The sequence below is a fragment of the Papio anubis genome, chromosome 8 (genome assembly GCF_008728515.1).
Source record: "Papio anubis isolate 15944 chromosome 8, Panubis1.0, whole genome shotgun sequence".
In the NCBI taxonomy this organism is placed as follows: Eukaryota; Metazoa; Chordata; class Mammalia; order Primates; family Cercopithecidae; genus Papio; species Papio anubis.
The window spans coordinates 139,329,198-139,349,346 of NC_044983.1; the positions used below are offsets into that span (position 1 = coordinate 139,329,198).

Below are 20,149 nucleotides of genomic sequence, written 5' to 3' on the forward strand. Positions count from 1 at the left end.
GGGTGGTTTTGTTACTGGAAAGGGGTCCTGATCCAGACCCCAAGAACTGGTTATTGGATCTCTCACAAGAAGGGTTTAGAGGCAAATCCACAAAGTGAAAGCAAGTTTATTGAGAAGTAAGGAAACTGAAGAATGGCTACTTGATAGAGAGAGCAGCCACTAGGTCTGCCGGTTGGCTATTTTTTGGTTATTTCTTGATGACGTGCTAAGCAAGGGGTGGATTATTCATGTGTTTTCCAGGAAAGTGGCAGGCAGTTTGTGGAATGAGGGTCCCTCCTTTTTAGACCTGGCGTTGCTGTGGCATTTGTAAACTGTCGTGGTGCTGGTGGGAGTGTCTTTCAGCAGCCAGTGCATTATAATTAGTGTATAGTGAGCAGTGAGGACGACCAGAGGTCACTGTCGTCACCATCTTGGTTTTGGCAGGTTCTGGTCGGCTTCTTTACTGCATCCTGTTTTATCAGTGGGGTCTTTGTGACCTGTATCTCATGCTGACCCTGAATTATCCTGTGACTAAGAATGCTTGACCTCCTGGGAATGCAGCCCAGTAGATCTCAGCCTTGTTTTACCCAGCCCCTCTTCAAGATGGAGCTGCTCTTGTTCAAACCCTTCTGACAGTGCATCTACCCACTGATGTGGCTGTCCTCTGGGCTTTACATGAGCCTGGTGAACACAGCACATGAGTGCCGGGCATCGAGCCCTTCTCTCTGTGGCTGAAAGGCCCCATTACCTGAGACATGCTGAAATCAGCATCTAATTGTCAGACAAAATTAGGGCTGACCTTGCTATTTGAGGAAACGGCCAAAGAATACTAAAGGTGGTTAAAAGAGTGTATTAGTCTGTTTTTACACTGCTATAAAGAACTACCTGAGCCTGGGTCATTTATAAAGAAAAGAGGTTTAATTGACCCACAGTTCCATAGGCTGTACAGGAGGCATGGCTGGGGTGGCCTCAGGAAATTTACAGTCGTGGCGGAAGGGCGAAGGGGAAGCAAGCATATCTTTACATGATGCCAGGAGAGTGCGAGCAGGGGGAGGTGCTACACACTTCCAAACAGCCCGATCTTGTGAGAACTCACTATCCCAAGAGCAGCAAGAGAGAAATCCACCACCGTGATCCAGTCACCTCCCAGCAAGTCCCTACCCCAATACTGGGAATTACGATTCAACATGAGATTTGGGTGGGGACGCAGAGCCAAACCGTATCAAAAAGACTTTGTTATTTTTAGCAGTTTGTAACAAAATGTAAGTCTGCTTTGTAGGGGAGAAAAAGGGTGATGATACCTTTCCTCACCCATCATAAGTGTCATGGCTGACAGTTCCATAACAAAAGACAGATTAACAAGAGAAAAGCATGACAAGCTTATTTCATCACAGTTTAATGTGACATGGGAGCCTTCAGAATGAAGGCCCAGAGACCCAGGGAAGTGATCTGATTTTAGGTGTAGGTTCGAAGAAACGGGCAGCTGTGTAGAAGTGGACTTGGATGGCGGGTGTGAACCATGGAAGCATACTGGGGGCACCAGCAGGGCCCATCTCGAGTTCTCCTGAGCCTCTCTGACCAGCACTCTTTCCTCCAGTTGGGGCAGGACCCTTCTGCAGTGGGGGTCTGAGACCTACAGTCAAACAAGGTTGGCCAGAGAATTTTTTTTTCTTGAGACAGTCGTATTCTCCTACCCAGGCTGGAGTGCAGCGGCACAAACGTGACTCACTGCAGCCGTGACCTCCCGAGTTCAAGTCATCATCCCACCTCAGCCTCCCAAGTAGCTGGGTCTACAGGTGTGTGCCACCACGCCTGGCTAATTTTTTGTGTTTTTAGTAATGATGGGGTTTCACCATGTTGGCCAGGCTGGTCTCAAACTCCTGGACTCAAGCATTTTACCTGCTGTGACCTCCCAAAGTGCTGGGATCACAGGCATGAGCCACCAGCACCCAGCGAGAATTTCTTTATGGCCAGGTTTTACACAGAATGGTGGAGGAAATTAGAGTGATATTTACAAGTTTTTTTTGTTTGTTTGTTTTTGTTTTTGTTTTTGAGATGGAGTCTCACTCTGTCGCCCAGGCTGGAGTGCAATGGTGCAATCTCGGCTCACTGCAACCTCGGCCTCCTGTGTTCAAGTGATTCTTTGTCTTAGCCTCCCAAGTAGCTGGGATTACAGGTGCCTGCCATCACGCCGAGCTAATTTTTGTATTTTTAGTAGAGATGGGGTTTCACCATGTTGGCCAGGCTGGTCTCATACTCCTGACCTCAAGTGATCTGCCTGCCTTGGCCTCCCAAAGTGCTGGAATTACAGGCGTGAGCCACCACCTGGCCAATATTTACAGGTTTTATGACTGCCTTGGGGGAGAATGAGGGGGAGAGAGGAGAGGGCAGAGCAGGTCTGAGAGGGACTTTGCTCCTGAGGCCTCCATTGTGGGGCATCCTCCTCTGAGCCCCAGCCACTCCATGCTTGTCCTACTTTGTTTCTGATTTTACCCCTTTTCTAGCCTTTACAGTTTTTTAACTGAATTTTTAAAAAGTCTTCCTTCACAGTTGGCGTATTTATATATGATACACATGCTGAGCTGGAAGCACTGACCCTGTGGGCTGTGACCCTTCCCAGGGACCTCGCCTGCCCTAGTCCTCTTCTGTCGTCTCCTCCTGCAGACCGCCTCCATAGGTTTGGTCACTGCCTCCAGTGTCTGCCTTTTGTTTGTGGGTCTCACCGCAGCTGCACTTCGCTTGGCTGTGTCTTGCCTGGATAGCAGGCATGGTTCAAAGCCCACTGAGTCTCTCCAGAAAGACGTGGAACAACAGGGAAAAGCAGCACCACATCCCCCTCCAGGCCTCAGGCGTAGCAGTGTCCTAGGGCACCTCAGGGGCCTCCAGCCTTGGGTGTCCTGGGAGTACCTCAGGCAGCCAGCGGGGTGTCTAGGGTACCTCAGGCGCTGGGTGTCCTGGGGGTGCCTCCAGGCACTCAAGGTGATGGGGGTACCTCAGACGCCAGCGCGGTGTCCTGGGGTACCTCAGACGCCAGCGCGGTGTCCTGGGGTACCTCAGGCATGGCAGTGTCTGGGGTACACCTGGAGCTTTACAGGTTTCGGCTCCTGTCTGGCATCTGTGTTTGTGGTTCTGTCTTTACGAGCCCAGAAGCCCATGACTTCGTAGAATGTGACCTGTTCCGCCGAGGGGTGCTGGGCCTCACAGTTTTAGACACGTCCAGTCTTGTACACGTCAGCCAGGGTCCCGCACAGGACAGACTCCTCAGGGGCCGTCAGGCCATGGGGAGGGACGGGATTTGGGGAAGACAAGCAAGAATAGTAAAACTGGATTTTCAAATTCTCTGAGTAGAAAAACTCAAACTCACATTATTTGCTCTTACACCACACAACAATCAACACAGAAGACATCTGTGACCAAATGTGGCGGATTTCTCTCCACCAGCAAACAGCAGTCAGTTGTGCAGTGGACACCGGCTGGGTGTCCTCAATTCAATTCCGACACCATCCACCTGGAGGTCGTGTCAGACCCCGCAGGTGGAGGGCTCAGCCCCACACGATGGCCCTGCTTCTGATGCCAGTCGCAAGCTCCAGGTGTGGCCTGTGCTTCTGACCGACCTGCCATGAATCAGAGTTTTCACGACCCCCTCCTCGGGTTCGATGAATTGCAGCAGCGGCTCACAGAACGCAGGGACAGAGAGGCCTGCCTTTACCCATTTATGACACAGGCTGTGATGCACAGCAGGTGGAGGAGACGCTTGGGGCAGGAATGGAGAGGGGTGTGGAGCTCCTGGGCCCTCCTGGGAGCCACCTCTAGGCACCTGCATGGGTTTCACTACCGGAAGCTCCTTTTGAGTTTTTGTGCGCAGTTTCACGCATGCTCACTTGAGGCATTCTTCCCTTACCAGCCGAGTGTTTCTAGAGGAAGGCCATATACTGTCTAAACACTACCATTTCACCTCAGTATGCTTGCTGGAGCCCATTCACCCAACTCCTGAGATCCTCTAAGGAAGATGCTGTCACCAGCCTTAGGTGTTTTCTTTTTTTTTTTTTCCTTATTCCCCCATGCAGAAGCTTTAGGTGTTTTCCATCTGTTGTGAGATTGTCTTTCCCTGGTGCTGGCAGTGACCGGTTATTATTTTAAAGAGACGCCTGAACAACTGCCTGACCATCACCTGATGACCGCCTGACATTCCTAGTTGGGGGCCTCTCCTGCCCTCTTCATGTCTGCCTAGCGGCCTGCTCTAACATCCTCTTGTCCAAGGAGACTCGGAAGCAACCTGGAAAACTAAATTCCAGGCTATGACAGACAGAAAGGGAGATTGGACACACCTCGTTGTACCTGCTCCCTTTTGAAGTTTGTACAACCAATGAACTTTAGGTTAAAACAGATCGTAAGTCTGACAAAACAGATTCTTTGTAGCAGTAAAATTCCAGACTGGACTCTGGCATAGCATCGTGTGACAGATGGTGGGCTCTGAAGGAAATAAAAGTATTTTACCCCAAAATCTATTCTTGACATATTTTGAAATGACCCTGCAAAACCATATTTTGTGGGGAAAATTGCATCTGTGGAGAATCTCCTTCCGTTTCCAGGTCTTTTTCTGATCTAGAAGAGATTTAACTAAGAGTCTGACACCTTTAAGGTCTGAAAAGAGACATTTACCATCTATTATCTCTGAAGCCTGCTACCTGGAGGCTTCATCTACGTAACAAGAACCTTGACTTTCACAAGCCCCTTTAATTCAGGCATTTCTTTCTGCTGACTTCAAGTCTTCAGGCAACGTTTAACTCTTTTTTTTTTTTCTTTTTTTTTCCTGAGAGGGAGTCTTGCTCTGTTGCCCAAGCTGGAAGTCATTGGCACGATCGCAGCCCACTGCAACCTCTGCCTCCTGGGTTCAAGCGACTCGCCTGCCTCAGCCTCCTGAGTAGCTGGGATTACAGGCGCGTGCCACCACACCAGCTAATTTTTGTGTTTTCAGTGGAGACCAGGTTTCACCGTGTTGGTCAGGCTGGTCTCGAACTCCTGACCTTGTGACCCACCCACCTTGGCCTCCCTCGGTGCTGGGATGACAGGCGTGAGCCACTGTGCCTGGCCAATTTAACTCTTTTAGCCAGTTGCCGATGAGAAAATCTCGGAATCCACCTGTGCCCTGTGAGTGCTGCCCGAGACGCCTGCCTTTCTAGGCTGAAGCAGTGCACACCTTCCGTGTATTGACTTACTTCTTTGCCTGGGATTCTGTCCCCTAAGACATATAAAACCAAATAACCTGACCATCTTGGGTGTACTTTCTCAGGTGTTCCCTGGGCCATGGTCACTCACAGTGGCACAGAATAAACCTTGTTAGGTATTTTAGAGTTTAGCTTTTTTGTCAATAGTATTTTTATTTAAAGGGGCTCATTACTCTGTTTGCTTTCCTTGAAGAACTTCCCTGAGTGGGCCTTCTTCAACTGTGAATGGAGGTGGAGCTGTAAAAAGTATAGTACTTTTTTTTTTTTTTTTTTTTCTGAGGCAGAGTCTCGCTCTTTTGCCCAGGCTTGAGTGCAGTGGTGCGATCTCAGCTCACTGCAACCTCTATCTCCTGGGTCAAGCAATTCTCGTGCCTCAGCTTCATGAGTAGCTGGGACTATAGGCATGTGCCACCACTCCTGGCTAATTTTTTTTTTTTTTTTTGTATTTTTAGTAGAGATTGGGTTTCGTCATGTTGGCCGGGTTGGTCATGAACTCTGACCTCAAGCAGTCCACTGCGTTGGCTTCCCAAAGTGCTGGTGATGTAGGATTCTTCTTCTTTTTTATTTATTTTTTATTTTATTTGTTTATTTATTTTGAGACAGAGTCTCGCTCTGTCACCCAGACTGGGCTGGAGTACAGTGGCACAAACTGGTTCACTGCAACCTCTGCCTCCCGGGTTCAAGCAATTCTCCTGCCTCAGCCTTCTGAGTAACTGGGATTACAGGCACACGCCACCACATATGTCTCATTTTTTTGTATTTTTAGTAGAGACGGGATTTCACCATGTTTGTCAGGCTGGTCTCAAACTCCTGACCTGATGATCTACCCGCCTCGGCCTCCCAAAGTGCTGGGATGACAGGCCTGAGCCACTGCACCCAGCCATAGGATTCTTCTTCTTGGTCCCTTTGCAAGCCTAGCAATGCCCCGCCTGGCCTTGCCCAGCCACGCTGGCATGCCTCAGCTTCCCTACGTTATAGCTTGTAACTGTGTTTGGTGGTTCCTGAGCTCATGTACCACACCCAAGAAGAATGAGGATACAGTGGACATAGAAGGGTGAGGAGGGCAGAGAAGAATTTTATTGAGCGATGAAAATGCTCTTAGTGGAGAGGGGAGCTGGAGAGGGGATGGGAAGGACAGGTCATCTTCCCCAAAGTCAGGCTGTCTCTTCGCCCGAGTTAGGCCAGCTCCCCTCTACCAACTGAGTCTGAGTCTGGGGTCTTTATAGGCACAGGGTGAGGAGTGTGTGCTGATTGGTTTGTGAGTCTGCAAAAGAGGTTAAAGTGAAGACATCACTCAAAGGTGGGCATGACGGTGTAGAGAGCCAATTCGAAAAGGGTCAGTATATGTAAAATAGGTGAAGGGTGGGGATCAATCAGAGGAAAGCGCGCCAGACAGGAAGGCAGGCTCTCAATCCAGACTGAGGATTTAACTTGTAGCTTGACTTTAAACTATCTTTCTCGGGGGACCCATCCCTCTCCGCCTAGGCATTTGGCTGCCTCCTGTCACCATCATGGGGATTAGAGGCATGAACCACTATGCATGGCCAGAAATATTGTACTTATACCATGAAATCAAACAATTCAAACCAACCCCAGAACAGAAGTAATACATAACTTTTTTTTTTTTTAATTCAGGGATGGACTGCCTCTGTTTCCTAGGCTGGAGTGCAGTGGTGCAATTTTGGTTCACTGCAGCCTTGACCTCCAGTACACAAGTGATCCTCTTGCTTCAACCTCCGAAGTAGCTGGGACCACAGGCGCACCACCATACCTGGCTAATTGTTTTTATTTTTGTAGAAACAGGGCCTTACTATGTTACCCAGGCTGGTCTTGAACTCCTGGGCTCAAGCGATCCTTCCACTTTGGCCTCCCAAAGTGCTGGGGTTACAGGCATGAGCCACTGTGGCTGGCCCCTATCCATTTTTTGTAAAATGTAGATTCCTATGCCTTTTTCATGGGTTCCTATGTTTTCCAGTTGCATAACCCATTGCAGACTTGCTGAGCCAGCCCGTCACCCTGCACTGAGCACCCAATCACCAGGACACAGAGTGACAGATGGAGATACCACAGTTGTGAGTGGAATCTGTAAAGATTTCCCTCAAACTTTCTCATATACGTGAAGAGAATTAGTAGCTAAAGATGGAAGCATAATGCAACTTGAGCTGTGTTTCCATGACCAAGAACCAGAGGAGATGGCAGCTGTGGGTCTGGTTGGGTGGGTATTAATGCCCTGCTGCACCCGAGCTGCCCCTCCCAGCAACGGGTCTGGTCGGATGGGTGTAAATGCCCACCTGCTGCACCCAGGCTACTGCTCCCAGCTCAGCCGTGCTCTGACTAGATAGAACCAGACGAGTTTACACTGATTTTCAATCATTTCCCCCCGCTTCCTGCACTATACCAGCCGTGCTGCCCCGGCAGCTGATCCACCCACTTAGAGCCTCGGCTCTGTGACGTCCCAGATGGGGATGGGCTTCTCAAGGACTGCATTGTCTCCTGCCTGGGAAGAGTGTCCAGATTATGAAAGTCAGAAACCACAGGCTGATGGGTGCCAGGGCACACGCCTGTAATCCCAGCACTTTGGGAGCCTGAGACAAGAGGATCACTTGAGGCCAGGGGTTTGAGACCAGCCTGGGCAACATAGACCCCATCTCTAAAAAAATAAAAAAGGCCAGGCGTGGTGGTTCACACCTGTAATCCCAGCACTTTGGGAGGCCGAGGCGGGCAGATCATGAGGTCAGGAGATTGAGACCATCCTGGCCAACATGGTGAAACCCCGTCTCTACTAAAAATGCAAAAATTATCCAGGCGTGGTGGCACGTGCCTATAGTTCCAGCTACTCAGGAGACTGAGGCAGAAGAATTGCTTGAACCCGGGAGGTGGAGGTTGCAGTGAGCCGAGATCATACCACTGCACTCCAGCCTGGGTGACAGGGCAAGACTCTGTCTCGAATGAATGAATGAATGAATGAATGAATGAATGAATGAATGAATGAATAAATAAAAATAATTAGCTGGGGCTCGGTGCAGTGGCTCATGCCTGTAATCCCAAAACTTTGGGAGGCGGAGGTGGGTGGATCACTTGAGGCCAGGAGTTCAAGACCAGCCTGCCTGGCCAACGTGGCGAAACCTCATTTCTACTAAAAATACAAAAAAAAAATTAGCCAGGAGTGGTGGCGCATACCTGTAGTCCCAGGTACTCAGGAGGCTGAGACATGATAATCACTTGAACCTAGGATGCAGAGGTTGCAGTAAGCTGAGATTGAGCCACAGCACTCCAGCCTGGGTGACAGAGCAAGACTCCATCTAAAAAAAAAAAAGAAAAAAAAAATTAGCTGAGTGTGGTGGTGTGTGCCTGTAGTCCCAGCTGCTTGAGAGGTTGTGGCAGGGGGATCTCTTGAGCCCGCAAGTTCAAGGTGCAGTGAATTATGATCGCACAACTGCACTCTAGCCTGGGTGATGAAGTGAGACCCTGACTCAGAAAAAAAAATGTGACCAGGTGCAGTGGCTCACGCCTGTAATCTCAGCCAGGTGCGGTGGCTCACGCCTGTAATCTCAGTACTTTGGGAGGCTGAGGCAAGCAGATCACAAGGTCAGGAGTTCGACACCAGCCTGGCCAACATAGTGAAACCCCGTCTCTACTAAAAATACAAAAAATAGCCAGGCATGGTGGTAGGCACCTATAGTCCCAGCTACTCTGGAGGCTGAGGTAGGAGAATTGCTTGAACTGGAAGGCGGAGGTCACAGTGAGCTGAGATTATGCTACTATACTCCAGCCTGGGCGACAGAGTGAGACTCTGTCTCAGAAAAAAAAAAAAAAGAAATGATTCTCTAGTATAGAATTTAAATACAGTCTGCCTGCAGAAGCCTTAAAGGAAAGGGAGTCGTGTGTAGCCTGTGGGCAGAGGTGGCTGGCACAGTGAGACTGATCCCCCACCAGCCTCACTCTTGCTTCCCTGCGGCACCAACACTCGAGGATGGGAAATCTAACAGTGAAAATCAACCCCAGCTGAAGCTCTTCCCCAGAGAACTGGCAGGTTCCACGTGGACTTCGTGTTCCATGCTGAGGCTTGTGACCTACACTGGCTATTTTCAGGAACAAAAGTCACTCCCACTTGTGGGCCTAGGGCTAGACCATGATAGTTTATAACTCGTTCCGCGGAGTGGCAGTGAGCACGCCTGTCTGTTACTGATGCTGGAACTCAACGCTTGAGACAGTTGCGTGATTCTGAACACGTGTGCCACAGCCACCTACGGCAAGTGTATGTGGGCCTGGGAGCTGCCTGGCGCTGCCCTGTCACCTGGCACTTCTTCACGCCAGGGCCAAGTGCATGTCAAGTGGTTGAGTGTCAACTTCAAATAGTTTCTGAACAAAACCAAGGCTTTCACGAAGCTCCCAAGCCTCCCTACTATTGTTTCTCCTCCAAACAACCTTGTCATGCTCTCCTTCAAGTGTCCTTCGTGGCTGTCTTCACTGAGCGGGTAGCACTTCTCCCATGTGGGCCCACCCCCACCTGCCATGGCTACCATAACTGTCAGAGTGCATGAGGGGAATGCAGACCCCGTGACCATCAGTGTCTCATATGGCTTGAATCTGTGTCCCCACCCAAAGCTCATGTTGAAATGTAATCCCCGGTGCTGGAGGTGGGGCCTGGTGGGAGGTGACTGGATCCTGGGGGCGACTTCCTCTTCGGTGCTGTCCCCATGATAGAGTTCTCAGGATCTGGTTGTTTGGAAGCGTCTGCTCAGGCCGTGTAAGACGTGCCTGCTTCCCCTTCATTTTCTGCCGTGATCGTGTTTTCCTGAGGCCTCCCCAGCCATGCTTCCTGTACAGCCTGTAGAACTGTGAGCCAATTAAATCTTTCTTCTTTGTAAGTTACCCAGTCTCAGGTATTTCTTCTTCTTTTTTTTTTTTTCTCTTTGAGACAGTCTTGCTCTGTCGCCCAGGCTGGAGTGGCATGATCGGCTCACTGCAACCTCTGCCTCCCAGGTTCAAGCTTTTCTCCTGTCTCAGCCTCCCAAGTAGCCGGGATTACAGGTGCCCGCCACCATGACAGGATTTTTTTTTTTTTTTTTTTTTTGAGACAGAGTCTCGCTCTGTGGCCCAGGCTGTAGTACAGTGGTGCTATCTCAGCTCACTGCAACCTCTGCCTCCCAGGTTCAAGTGATTCTTTTGCCTCAGCCTCCCAAGTAGCTGAGACTACAGGCGCCCGCCACCATACACGGCTAATTTTTCTATTTTTAGTAGAGACGGAGTTTCACCACATTGGTCAGGCTAGTCTTGAACCCCTGACCTCAGGTGATCCACCTGCCTCGGCCTCCCAAAGTGCTGGGATTACAGGTGTAAGCCACCGCGCCCGGCCCGTATTTTTTTTTAGTAGAGATGGGGTTTCACTATGTTGGCCAGGCTGGTCTCCAACCCCTGACCTCAGGTGATCTGCCCCTCTCGGCCTCCCTAGGTGTTGAGATTACAGGCGTGAGCCACCGTGCCGGGCTCGGGTATATCTTTATAGCCATGTGAGAATGGACGACAGAGCCTGTGGGATGCTGGACCGCCCTGTGCCGGCCCCTCCTGGCGCCATGTTGCCTGGTGCAGGCTGCTCTCAGGGTGGTGGACGGAGGGGCCGTGGTGGGTGCATCATTGGGGAGGGGCTGTCAACACAGGGTGGCCGGGTGCCCCCGGGTCCTTTCCTGGGTTGGGCAGTAGCCTCCTCTGCTGTGTGCCCCTGCGGGTCCCAGCTTTCAGTCCCAGTCCTTGGTGCGTCCCCAGTTGAGGCAAGGACGGTGTGTGCTCTTTGGATTTACAGTGGGGGTGGTGGTCAACAGGAGAGCTGTTTAGGGGTAGGATGAAGGCAGGTGTTGGACTCTGCGGAGGGTAACCTGGGAGGTAGAGGGGGCCTCGGGCCGTGGCAGAAGGTGGTGTGGTGGGTGGTGTTTTTCCTTAGCAGCCTTGGGGAGGGGCCATTGGATATAAGCACTAGCCTAGTGGCAGAGACTGAGGCAGAGACTGAGCTGGGGACAGGAGGGTGCTCCTCCTCCGACAGGGGAGGGCAGGGCAAGGAGGCCGAAAGGTCCTGGGAGCGTCATGCGACTGGGAGACCCTACTGGCTACCCGTTGGGGAGAGAAGTCCGCGCCTTTCCCTCTGCATGTTGGTTGTCTGGAGCAGTTATGATAACGCTCCACCTTCTGGAGATGGGCCGTGAGCGTGAGGCTTGCAGGTCTGCCTTTAGGACATGAGGAGTGATCAGGTGTACCCCTCCCCTCCTGTGCTTGAGGCAGAGAGATTTGTGCAGTTTCATCTCCTAGAGACAGTGACAGGCACTCAGAGTGTCTGGGCGTGAGGCTCACCTGGGACCGTCCTGGACGGTGTCTCTCCGCAGCTGGCACACCCATACCGAGCGGCGGTCCTGAGGGCCATGGAGAGGGTCCTGAGCAGTCGCGCCAGTGAGCTGGACAAGGACACAGCCAGCACCATCATCCTCCTGGCCTCCAGCGAGATGACCAAGACGAAGGTATTCAGCAGGCCCTCTGGCCTCGCAGACTCAGGCCTAGCTTGGGAAGGGAAGCTGCTTCTTGACCTTGCTACCCAGCAGCCTTGAGAGTGTAGGGTGGTGTTTGGTTGCCCTGGGCTGGCAGAGGCCCTTTGGTCCCATGCACCACCCTGCAGGGCGGGGGATGGTCCCCTGTGATTTTCAGAGGCAGCAGCTGAAGCAGAGAGCAAGTTGCCAGAACTCAGCACACACAGGACCACAGTGTGCTTGCAGCCGGCGCCAAAGGACGTGCCCGGCACTGGGGTTGGAGCACGGCTCTGGTGGGCCTAACTCTCTCTGGGTCCTGAGCACAGTCCCCTCTCACCAGTGCTCTTCTGCTCCTGTGTGTGGGGTCTCCTGGCAGCAGCCCCTCACCTCTCACCAAGGCTCTGCTTCTCCTGTGCGTGTGGGGTCTCCTGGCAGCCCCTCAGCAGGGGAGGCTGTGCCCGCCACCTTCCTTGACCCACACTTTTTAGGGACACTGAAAACAGCGTGCGTTTGTCCGAGGCTGGCAGCCACTGAGGGCAGAATGTCTTGGTCTCGCCTTTCGGGAGATTTCAGGGAGAGGTTCTCCTTGCTGGTTTTTTGGGTTCAGGACCTGGTCTGGGACTGGCAGCAGGCGGCGAGTGGCGTCCTGGTGGCCGTGGGAAGGCAGTTCATCAGCAAGGTGATGGAGGAGCTGCTGCGCAAGCTGCACCCCGGGACCCTGCCTCACTGCGCCGTGCTGCACACCCTCGCCAGCCTCTCGGTGGCCAATGGTAGGTGGCGCACAGCCTGCCCCAGGAGGAGCACGGGGCACTGGAAGGCTTGGTGGAGGTCTTTGACAGTGTCCTCTCTCACAGCGTTCGGCGTAGTCCCCTTCCTGCCATCCGTCCTGAGCTCCCTGCTGCCTGTGCTGGGCATGGCCAAGCACGACACGGTGCGTGTGGCATTCTGCTCCGGTAAGAGGCGGCCTCGTCACCTTCTGTCTCAAGTGCCTCTTCGTGGGGGGGATGTGCCCGGGCATGCATGTTTTAGGGGGGACAGGTGGGCCTTTTAGGCTGCAGGAAGGGAGGCTGTTGGAGGGAGGGGCCCCCTGGCTGAGGCTGCTGGCTGGTTGGGCGGTCCATGTGGGGCTGACACAGCCTCTGTCTCTTGTTTCTCTCTGCTCCCGGTGAGCCCCTCCACCTTACACTGCGGGTCCACTGAGGCCTGGACATGCCTGGGGGGCAGCAAGAGACTTCTTCAAAGCCGTGATTTTTTGTTTTCCTCCCCACTCCAGGCTAGAAAAGTGTCTGCTCTCTGGGCATCCCAGGACCCAGGGGATGGGGCCACATTCATTCACCCCACCCTCTGCCAGGAGCCCCGTTCCTGGCAGCAGTGTCCACAGCCCTCTGTGTGCCTGGCAGGGGACTGCGGGCATGTCATGGACCTGGACCTTGTTTTCCACTCCCACTGACAGTTGGGGAGTGGTTGGTGGGATTGGAGGCATTCCTGTTAGTAGGGGGTGTGGAGATTGGAGATCCTGAGGTACCCTTAGTGTCCTCACAATCCACGGCCTCGTGTTCCCAGTGTCCTATGTCAGGAAGACTACCAGCCCTGGTAGCTGGCAGGGAGGAGAACGGGACCCTCGTGTCCAGGGGACCAGCCCTTGTAAAGACCCAGGCCTGTGGGGCAGGGGTTTGTTAGGTTCCAGGCCTCCTCTCCAGGCAGCAGGTGTGGGAGGGCCCAGTGAGGGGGGGTGCTGGTGGGGCCTGGGTAGGGTGTGTTTTCGAAACGTGGGGGGGCGTGGTTACAGGGCTGGGCTGGGCTCCGTTGACTGAAGGGTTGGTTTGGAGCATTTGGACCCGCCTGCTCTGCTCATGGTGACTTTGGGTTCAGATCACAGGGCTCCTGCCACCCTGTCCTCAGCCCCTGCACTCCGTCTCTCCTGGCCCTGCTCTTTGACAGATGCCTTCATCTTTGGGGCACTCCTTCACAGGCTCTCCCTCACCTATGGGTGAGGGCAGGGCCTCTTAGGTAGAAGGGATAGTAACCCCGCGTGACCCAATTTTGGCTGAAAATGGGATTGGTGCCAGGATGGGGGCAGCTACACACTGAGCCAGGTGTGAAGGGGCAGAGTGGAAGTGGGTCTGGGTGTGGACTCAGCTAAGGTTCCTGGGGCGCAGGACATGCTGTCCGGGCTACAGGGCGGAGACTGAGAGCAGGGCAGCTGGGGCGCCTGCCGAGCCCTCTGTCTCTGCTGCACGCTTATCACCCCCTCCTGCCACTCCTCTGGGAAGTACATGGCCGGATCCCTGCAGCCACTGAGGCTCTCAGCAGAAACGGACTTGCAGTTCTGACACCTCTTGCTTACCTTCCCCTTCATAGGGGACCTGCGGCTCCTCCAGGCCCTACCATGCTGGCATTTTCCTCCATATGTCAAACACATGGGTTCAGCCAGCAAAGATTCCGTGGGGCCTCCTCGTGTGGGACGTGTGCTGCCCTGTTTGCATCTGAAGGGGATGGGGGTCCTGCTGGCTGGAGCAGCCTGGGGCCAGAGGATGCCATATCAACTGGGTGAGGCCTAGTGGTGGGGGGGATGGCAGGCCTTCGTCCACTGCGGGAGGGTGCAGGTCCAGCCGGGACAGGCAGTGTGCCAAGGGCAGGAGTGCCCTCAGGGCACTGCAGCCAGGAGGCGAGGAGCTACAGGGAAGGCTCCCAGTGCTGGAGGCACAACTGGCCTGGCCACACCATCCAGCAGGGCAGCCAGCCAGTAATTCCTCCCAGCCGAGGAACCCCTCCAGTGGAAAAGGCGGCAGCAAAAGAAACAGACACTAATTGGAGATGTAGATGGTTCAGGAAGAAGAAAATAGCAGAGAAAGAAAATCTCTGATTAATATCCTCAGGGAAATAAGTGGGCATCATGCATTCTCAGGACAAGAGGTGTCACCATGGAGAAGCCACATTTAGAGAATAAAATTGACCTTCTGTGAATTAAAGATGCCATAATAGAAATGGGAAAAATATAGAAAAATTGGAAGAGAAAGTTGTGGAAATTTCCAGAAAATAGAGGAAAAAGGCAAAAATATGGAAAGTAGGAGAGAAAGAGAAGAATGAACTAGCAGGCTGAACCCTGAGGCCAGCATTCCAATCAGAGGCACCCTAGAAAGAATGGACAGAGACAGGAGGTCAAGAGATGGTGCAAAAGCATGCCCCAGTGGCTGGGCGCGGTGGCTCATGCTTGTAATCCCAGCACTTTGGGAAGCCAAAGTGGGCAGATCACTTGAGGTCAGGAGTTCAAGACCAGTCTGGCCAACATGGTGAAACCCCGTCTCCGCTAAAAATACAAAAGAATTAGCCGGGTGTGGTGGCACATGCCTTTAATCCCTGATACTCTGCCTGAAACAGGAGGATTGCTTGAACCTGGGAGGCGGAGGCTGCAGTGAGCCAAGATTGCACCACTGTACTCCAGCCTGGGTGACAGAGTGAGACTCTGTCTCAAAACAAACAAAAAAATCAAAACTAGCTGGGCATGGTAGCTTATGCCCGCCTGTAATCCCAACACTTTGGGAGGCCAAAATGGGAGGATCGCTTCAGCCCAGGAGTTCGCGACCAGGCTGGGCAACATGGTGAGACCCCATCGTTACAAAAAATATTTTAAAAAATTTGCCAGGTGTGGTAGCACATTCCTGTATTCCAGCTCCTTGGGAGGCTGAGGCAGGAGGATTGCTTGACCCTGGGAAGTCGAGGCTATAGTGAACCAAGATCAAGCCACTGAACTCCAGCCTGGGTGACAGAGCAAGACTCTGTCTCAAAAATAAATAACTCAATAAATGAAATAAAAACCTAGTAACATAACAGGGGTGGGCTTCTGCTTCTGGCATTATGGTGGCCTGTTATTCTGAAGAACCTCCCCACTGCGGAATACCCGAAATGCTAATGAGTTGACCAGCATCCTTCTGATCAGTCAGAAGGAGAAACCTAGGCCCACAGAGGCCCAGAGGGGAGGGGAGGGGTTAGAGGTCTCCAGTGGCCCCTGGGCGCCTGCCTGCTTTGATTTCACATGGGAGACGAGGCCTTTCTTTTCACTGGGCCAGAGCCCACCTGTACCAGACCCTCCAAGGCCTCTCCTCAGCAAAAGGTGATTGATGAGCCTTCCACTGTACACCCTGATGAGCCTTCCACTGTACATCCTGAGAATGTGTAACCATGGTCTGTCCTCATGTAGTTGTAGGGTTCAAAGTTATTCTTTGTGTTGGACTGGGAAGCCCTGAAGCTGAGACATTAGCCTTGTAAATGGGCTGGGCTGAAGTGTCCCGGGCGGGGCGACCAGTGTCCTTCTGAATGTTTGTGTCCCAGTGAGGCTGCACGGCAGTGGCTCTGGCCTGGGGTTCGCGGCTGTGGAAAGCACCGCCTCCCTGGAGCGCAGGGTCTCGGCTCCAGTGTGGGGCCAGCAGCTCCCCACAGACCCAGGACCAGCAGTATTGGTTACAATCACAAAACACACACATCAGCACACAAAAGGAGCATTAGAGCAGAAAGTAACATAATTTGGGTTGATGAGATACAGGATAAAAATAGCAAAGTAAAGAGGTGAAAGTGAGAAAGGGCAGGGTCCTATGAGGACAGAACCAGTGTGAAAAGAGAACCAAATGCAGTGTAGAAACAAAACTATAACCATTTCCATTAAAGAATAAGGAGGTGGGTGTGGCAGCCGGTTGCAGACACTGAAGAGAGCGCACCAGCTAGACCGGAGTCTGGGGACAACCCGGAGGGCAGCCCTGAGCTGGCAGAGAGAAGCGGGTGCAGGGCCGGCGTCAGGTGAGCTGGCCGAGCACCCCCGCTAGAGAGCACGAGTCCAGAGGTGAGAAGAGGCCCAGGCTCACCGGCATCATCAAAGGGAGATGCCGTGGAGGGGCTGCCAGGAGACACTGACTTTCACAGCCCGTGCCCGACCTGTTACCTGGAGCCCTGTCACCCGCCACCCAGGGTGGAAGGACGCTGTGGGGCTGGGGCAGAGCAGGAGCCCCCACCCCCTGCACTGGCGAGGGCGTGGAGGCTCTGGGTGCTGTGGGTGAGTGACAGGTGTGCAGGGGATCCCATCGCCAGCAAGGAAGGAGCTGAGGAGGAGTGGGTGGCAGGCAGCCCCTTGCCCTTTTCTCTGTCAGGGAGGGAAGTATCGTGCAGCTTTAGGGAAACCACTACAGTGTTGCAGTCCCAGGATTTCTGTGCAGTGCGTCGCTTCTGCAGGGCTAGCGGCCTCCCTGCAGACAGCCTGCCGGTTCCACTGGAATCCTCATGCTGTGCCGCCTGACCCTCCCTGGCCTCTGTGGTCTCTGCAGGGTGGGAAGTGGGAGCTGAGCCCTCCCATCTCACTGTATGTGTCAGGCCATTGCAAGTTTTGTCGTTACCGTGGTCGTCTTCTCACCTATCCAGACCTGAGCAAGGCAGAAAACACAGAAACTAATGCTTTAGAAAATAAGCAATTGGCAAAACGTTATGTTTTATACCGAGTTCTTCGAAATAAGTGAATTAAATACTTTAGCTGCCGCCTAATCAAGAGAAAAGGGAGAAACAAGCCAAGTGTTAAACAGGAGGTGAAAAGATGTGGGGACAGCGAGGGGTGGCGCGGGGATAGCGAGGGGTGGCGCGGGGACCGCGAGGGGTGGTGTGGGGACTGCAGGGGACGGTGAGGGAGTGGTGCAGGGACCGTGAGGGGGACAGTGAGGGGAGGTGCAGGGGCTGTGAGGGGACGTGAGGGGCAGTGCGGGTACCGCGGGGGGGTGGTGAGGGGCAGTGGGGGGACGGTGAGGGGTGGCGCAGGGACCTCAAGGGGACGTGAGGGGCGGTGCGGGGACCATGGGGGGACAGTGAGGGGCAACATGGGGACCACAAGGGACCAGCAAGGGCCACCGAGGGGACCGCGTGCCCCAGTGCAGCCACCTCTGAAAGCCCAGCAGTGAGTGCTCTAGGAGAGCACCAGTTCCAGGCAATGCTCCATGGGCTCTGCAGTGAGCTCTCCCAGTCCTCAGGGCTGTGTTACCCCAGGGAAATGAAGCAAAAAGGACAGTTTCCAAATTTGTTTTCTTTTTTTTTTTTTTTTTTTTTGGAGACAGGGTCTCGCTCTGGACCCTGGAGTGCAGTGGTGTGATCTTGACTCACTGCAACCTCTGCCTCCCAGGCTGAAGTGATCCTCCCACCTCAGCTCCCCGAGTAGCTGCGGCCAGAGGTGCCCGCCACCACACCCAACTAATTTTTGTATTTTTGGTAGAGACGGGATTTCCCTATGTTGGCCAGGCTGGTTGTGAATTCCTGACCTCAAGTGATCTGCCCGCCTCAGCCTCCCAAAGTGTTGGGATTACAGGCGTGAGCCACTGCACCAGGCCCCAAATTCTTTTTGTGACCTGAACGTCACCACGAAAGAGATCTAGGGACTAGCCTCACTCAGGGTCCGCCCTCCCTGTCCATGCCCCTGCTGCTGAACCCAAGTCAGAGATGGTTTCAGGTGCCTTTGTTGGGATACGGTGACCCTCGATATCCCAAAACTTGGAACGAAGCAGATTCCTATCATCTCCCCTCCCCCGCTGTGATTGCTGACCCTACGAACAAAATCCATATTGCCTGGCATAGGGGCTGGCTCTGTCCTGACAGGGGGTCGCCCCAGAGGTGAGAGGCCAGCTCCACATTGGGAGGGTGGCCCTCACACTGATCGATGTAAGAAGGAAAACCACATGGCCACTACCCTCATTGTTGATTCTTGTTAAAAACTCAGTCTAGGCCGGGCACAGTGGCTCGTGCTTATAATCCTAGCGCTTTGGGAGGCCGAGGTGGGCGGATTGCCCGAGCTCAGGAGTTTGAGACCAGCCTGGGCAACACGGTGAAACCCTGTCTCTACTAAAATACAAAAAAATTAAATTAGCCGGGTGTGGCAGCGTGCACCTATAGTCCCAGCTACTCAGGAGGCTGAGGCAGGAGAATTGCTTGAACCCGAGAGGAAAAGGTTGCAGTGAGCCAAGATCGTGCCACTGCATTCCAGCCTCGGTGGCGGAGTGAGACTCTGCCTCCAAAAAAAAAAAAAAACCTCAGGTGGGGCATGGTGACCTACCCCTGTAATCCCAGCACTTTGGTAGGCCGAGGTGGTTGGATCGCTTGAACCCAGGAGTTTGAGACCAATCTGGGCATCATAGTGAGACCTCTGTTTCTAAAATAAAATAAAATAAAATTAGCCAGGTACAGTGTCACGCACCTGTAGTCCTAGCTACTTGAGAGGCTGAGGTGAGAGGATCACTTGAGCCCAGGAGATCGAGGCTGCAGTGAGCTAAGTTGGTGTCACTACACTCCAGCCTGAGTGACAGACCGAGACCCTGTCTCAAAAAAACAAAACAAAAAACCAAAATCCTACAACCACCCAGACAAAGAATGGAAGAAACCAAAGGTTTTTGGTCTTCACTTAATAAAATGTTTATATAAAAATCCCAGTGCATTCCCACAAATTATTAGAGGTGACAATAATTTAGCAGGATGCTGTTGGAGGACCAGCAGCTAAAGCTTGTCTGCATTCCTGTGTGCTAGACTCAGAGGCGCCAGCTCCTCTGTGAACCTGTCGTCACAGATTCTGGGGAGCTTCCGAGGAGAGTCCCGCAGGGCCTGAGTCGACCGTCGGGTTCACGCCTGGAGGTGCTGGTGACCCTGAAGGCAGTGCTAGAAGGTGGCCAGTGGCCCCATGAAGAGGATGAGGGGTACAGGTGGAGATTTTTGTCTGAGTGGCACCTCTCAGGGCCTTTGCTCTTGTAGAGTTGTTGCAGGGTCTGTGTCAGAGGGAGGCTTTATGGGGACCACTGGCTACACGGGAGCCAGGTGGGGGGCGTAGGAGGCACAGAGCATAGGTGCGGGTTCCAGTGGTCTCAGAGTCCTCTTGGGTGAGGTTGTCAGCCCATTGTGAGGAGGGATTTGTGGCGAGAAAAGGGTGTGAGATGGTTGCCCCAAGCACGGAGAGCCAGGGGCCAGCGAGCCTCGCAGGACTGTCAGGAGCACCTGCACCTTTTGATTCTTACAGGCTGGGTTTAAGGTGATTTCTCTTTTTTTTTTTGTTTTGTTTTGTTTTGTTTTGTTTTGTTTTGTTTTGAGGCGGAGTCTCGCTCTGTCGCCCCCAGGCTGGAGTGCAGTGGCGCGATCTCGGCTCACTGCAAGCTCCGCCTCCCGGGTTTACGCCATTCTCCTGCCTCAGCCTCCCGAGTAGCTGGGACTACAGGCGCCGCCACTACGCCCGGCTATTTTTTTGTATTTTTAGTAGAGACGGGGTTTCACTGTGTTAGCCAGGATGGTCTCGATCTCCTGACCTCGTGATCCGCCCATCTCGGCCTCCCAAAGTGCTGGGATTACAGGCTTGAGCCACCGCGCCCGGCCAAGGTGATAATTTTTTTAAAAGATTAAGGCAACAGCAATTTTGAAAGT

At 53.2% G+C, this 20,149-nt stretch overlaps 1 protein-coding gene across 10 annotated transcripts in view; it reads left to right on the plus strand.

The window, feature by feature from the left end:
• MROH1 (maestro heat like repeat family member 1) overlaps positions 1-20,149 on the plus strand; it is a 121,645-nt gene that overhangs the window by 23,759 nt on the left and 77,737 nt on the right. For 7 of the 10 annotated variants that reach the window (XR_004185985.1, XR_004185986.1, XM_031669872.1 and 4 more), the window contains exons 4-6: positions 11,585-11,716; positions 12,324-12,492; positions 12,577-12,675. Coding sequence is in view for 8 of the 10 variants with exons in the window: in XM_031669872.1 (XP_031525732.1) it covers positions 11,585-11,716; positions 12,324-12,492; positions 12,577-12,675 (400 nt within the window). In the remaining 2 variants the exon portion in view is untranslated. The remainder of the gene's footprint in view (positions 1-11,584; positions 11,717-12,323; positions 12,493-12,576; positions 12,676-20,149) is intronic. The other 3 variants (XM_031669869.1, XM_031669870.1, XM_031669871.1) reach the window with 1 other exon arrangement.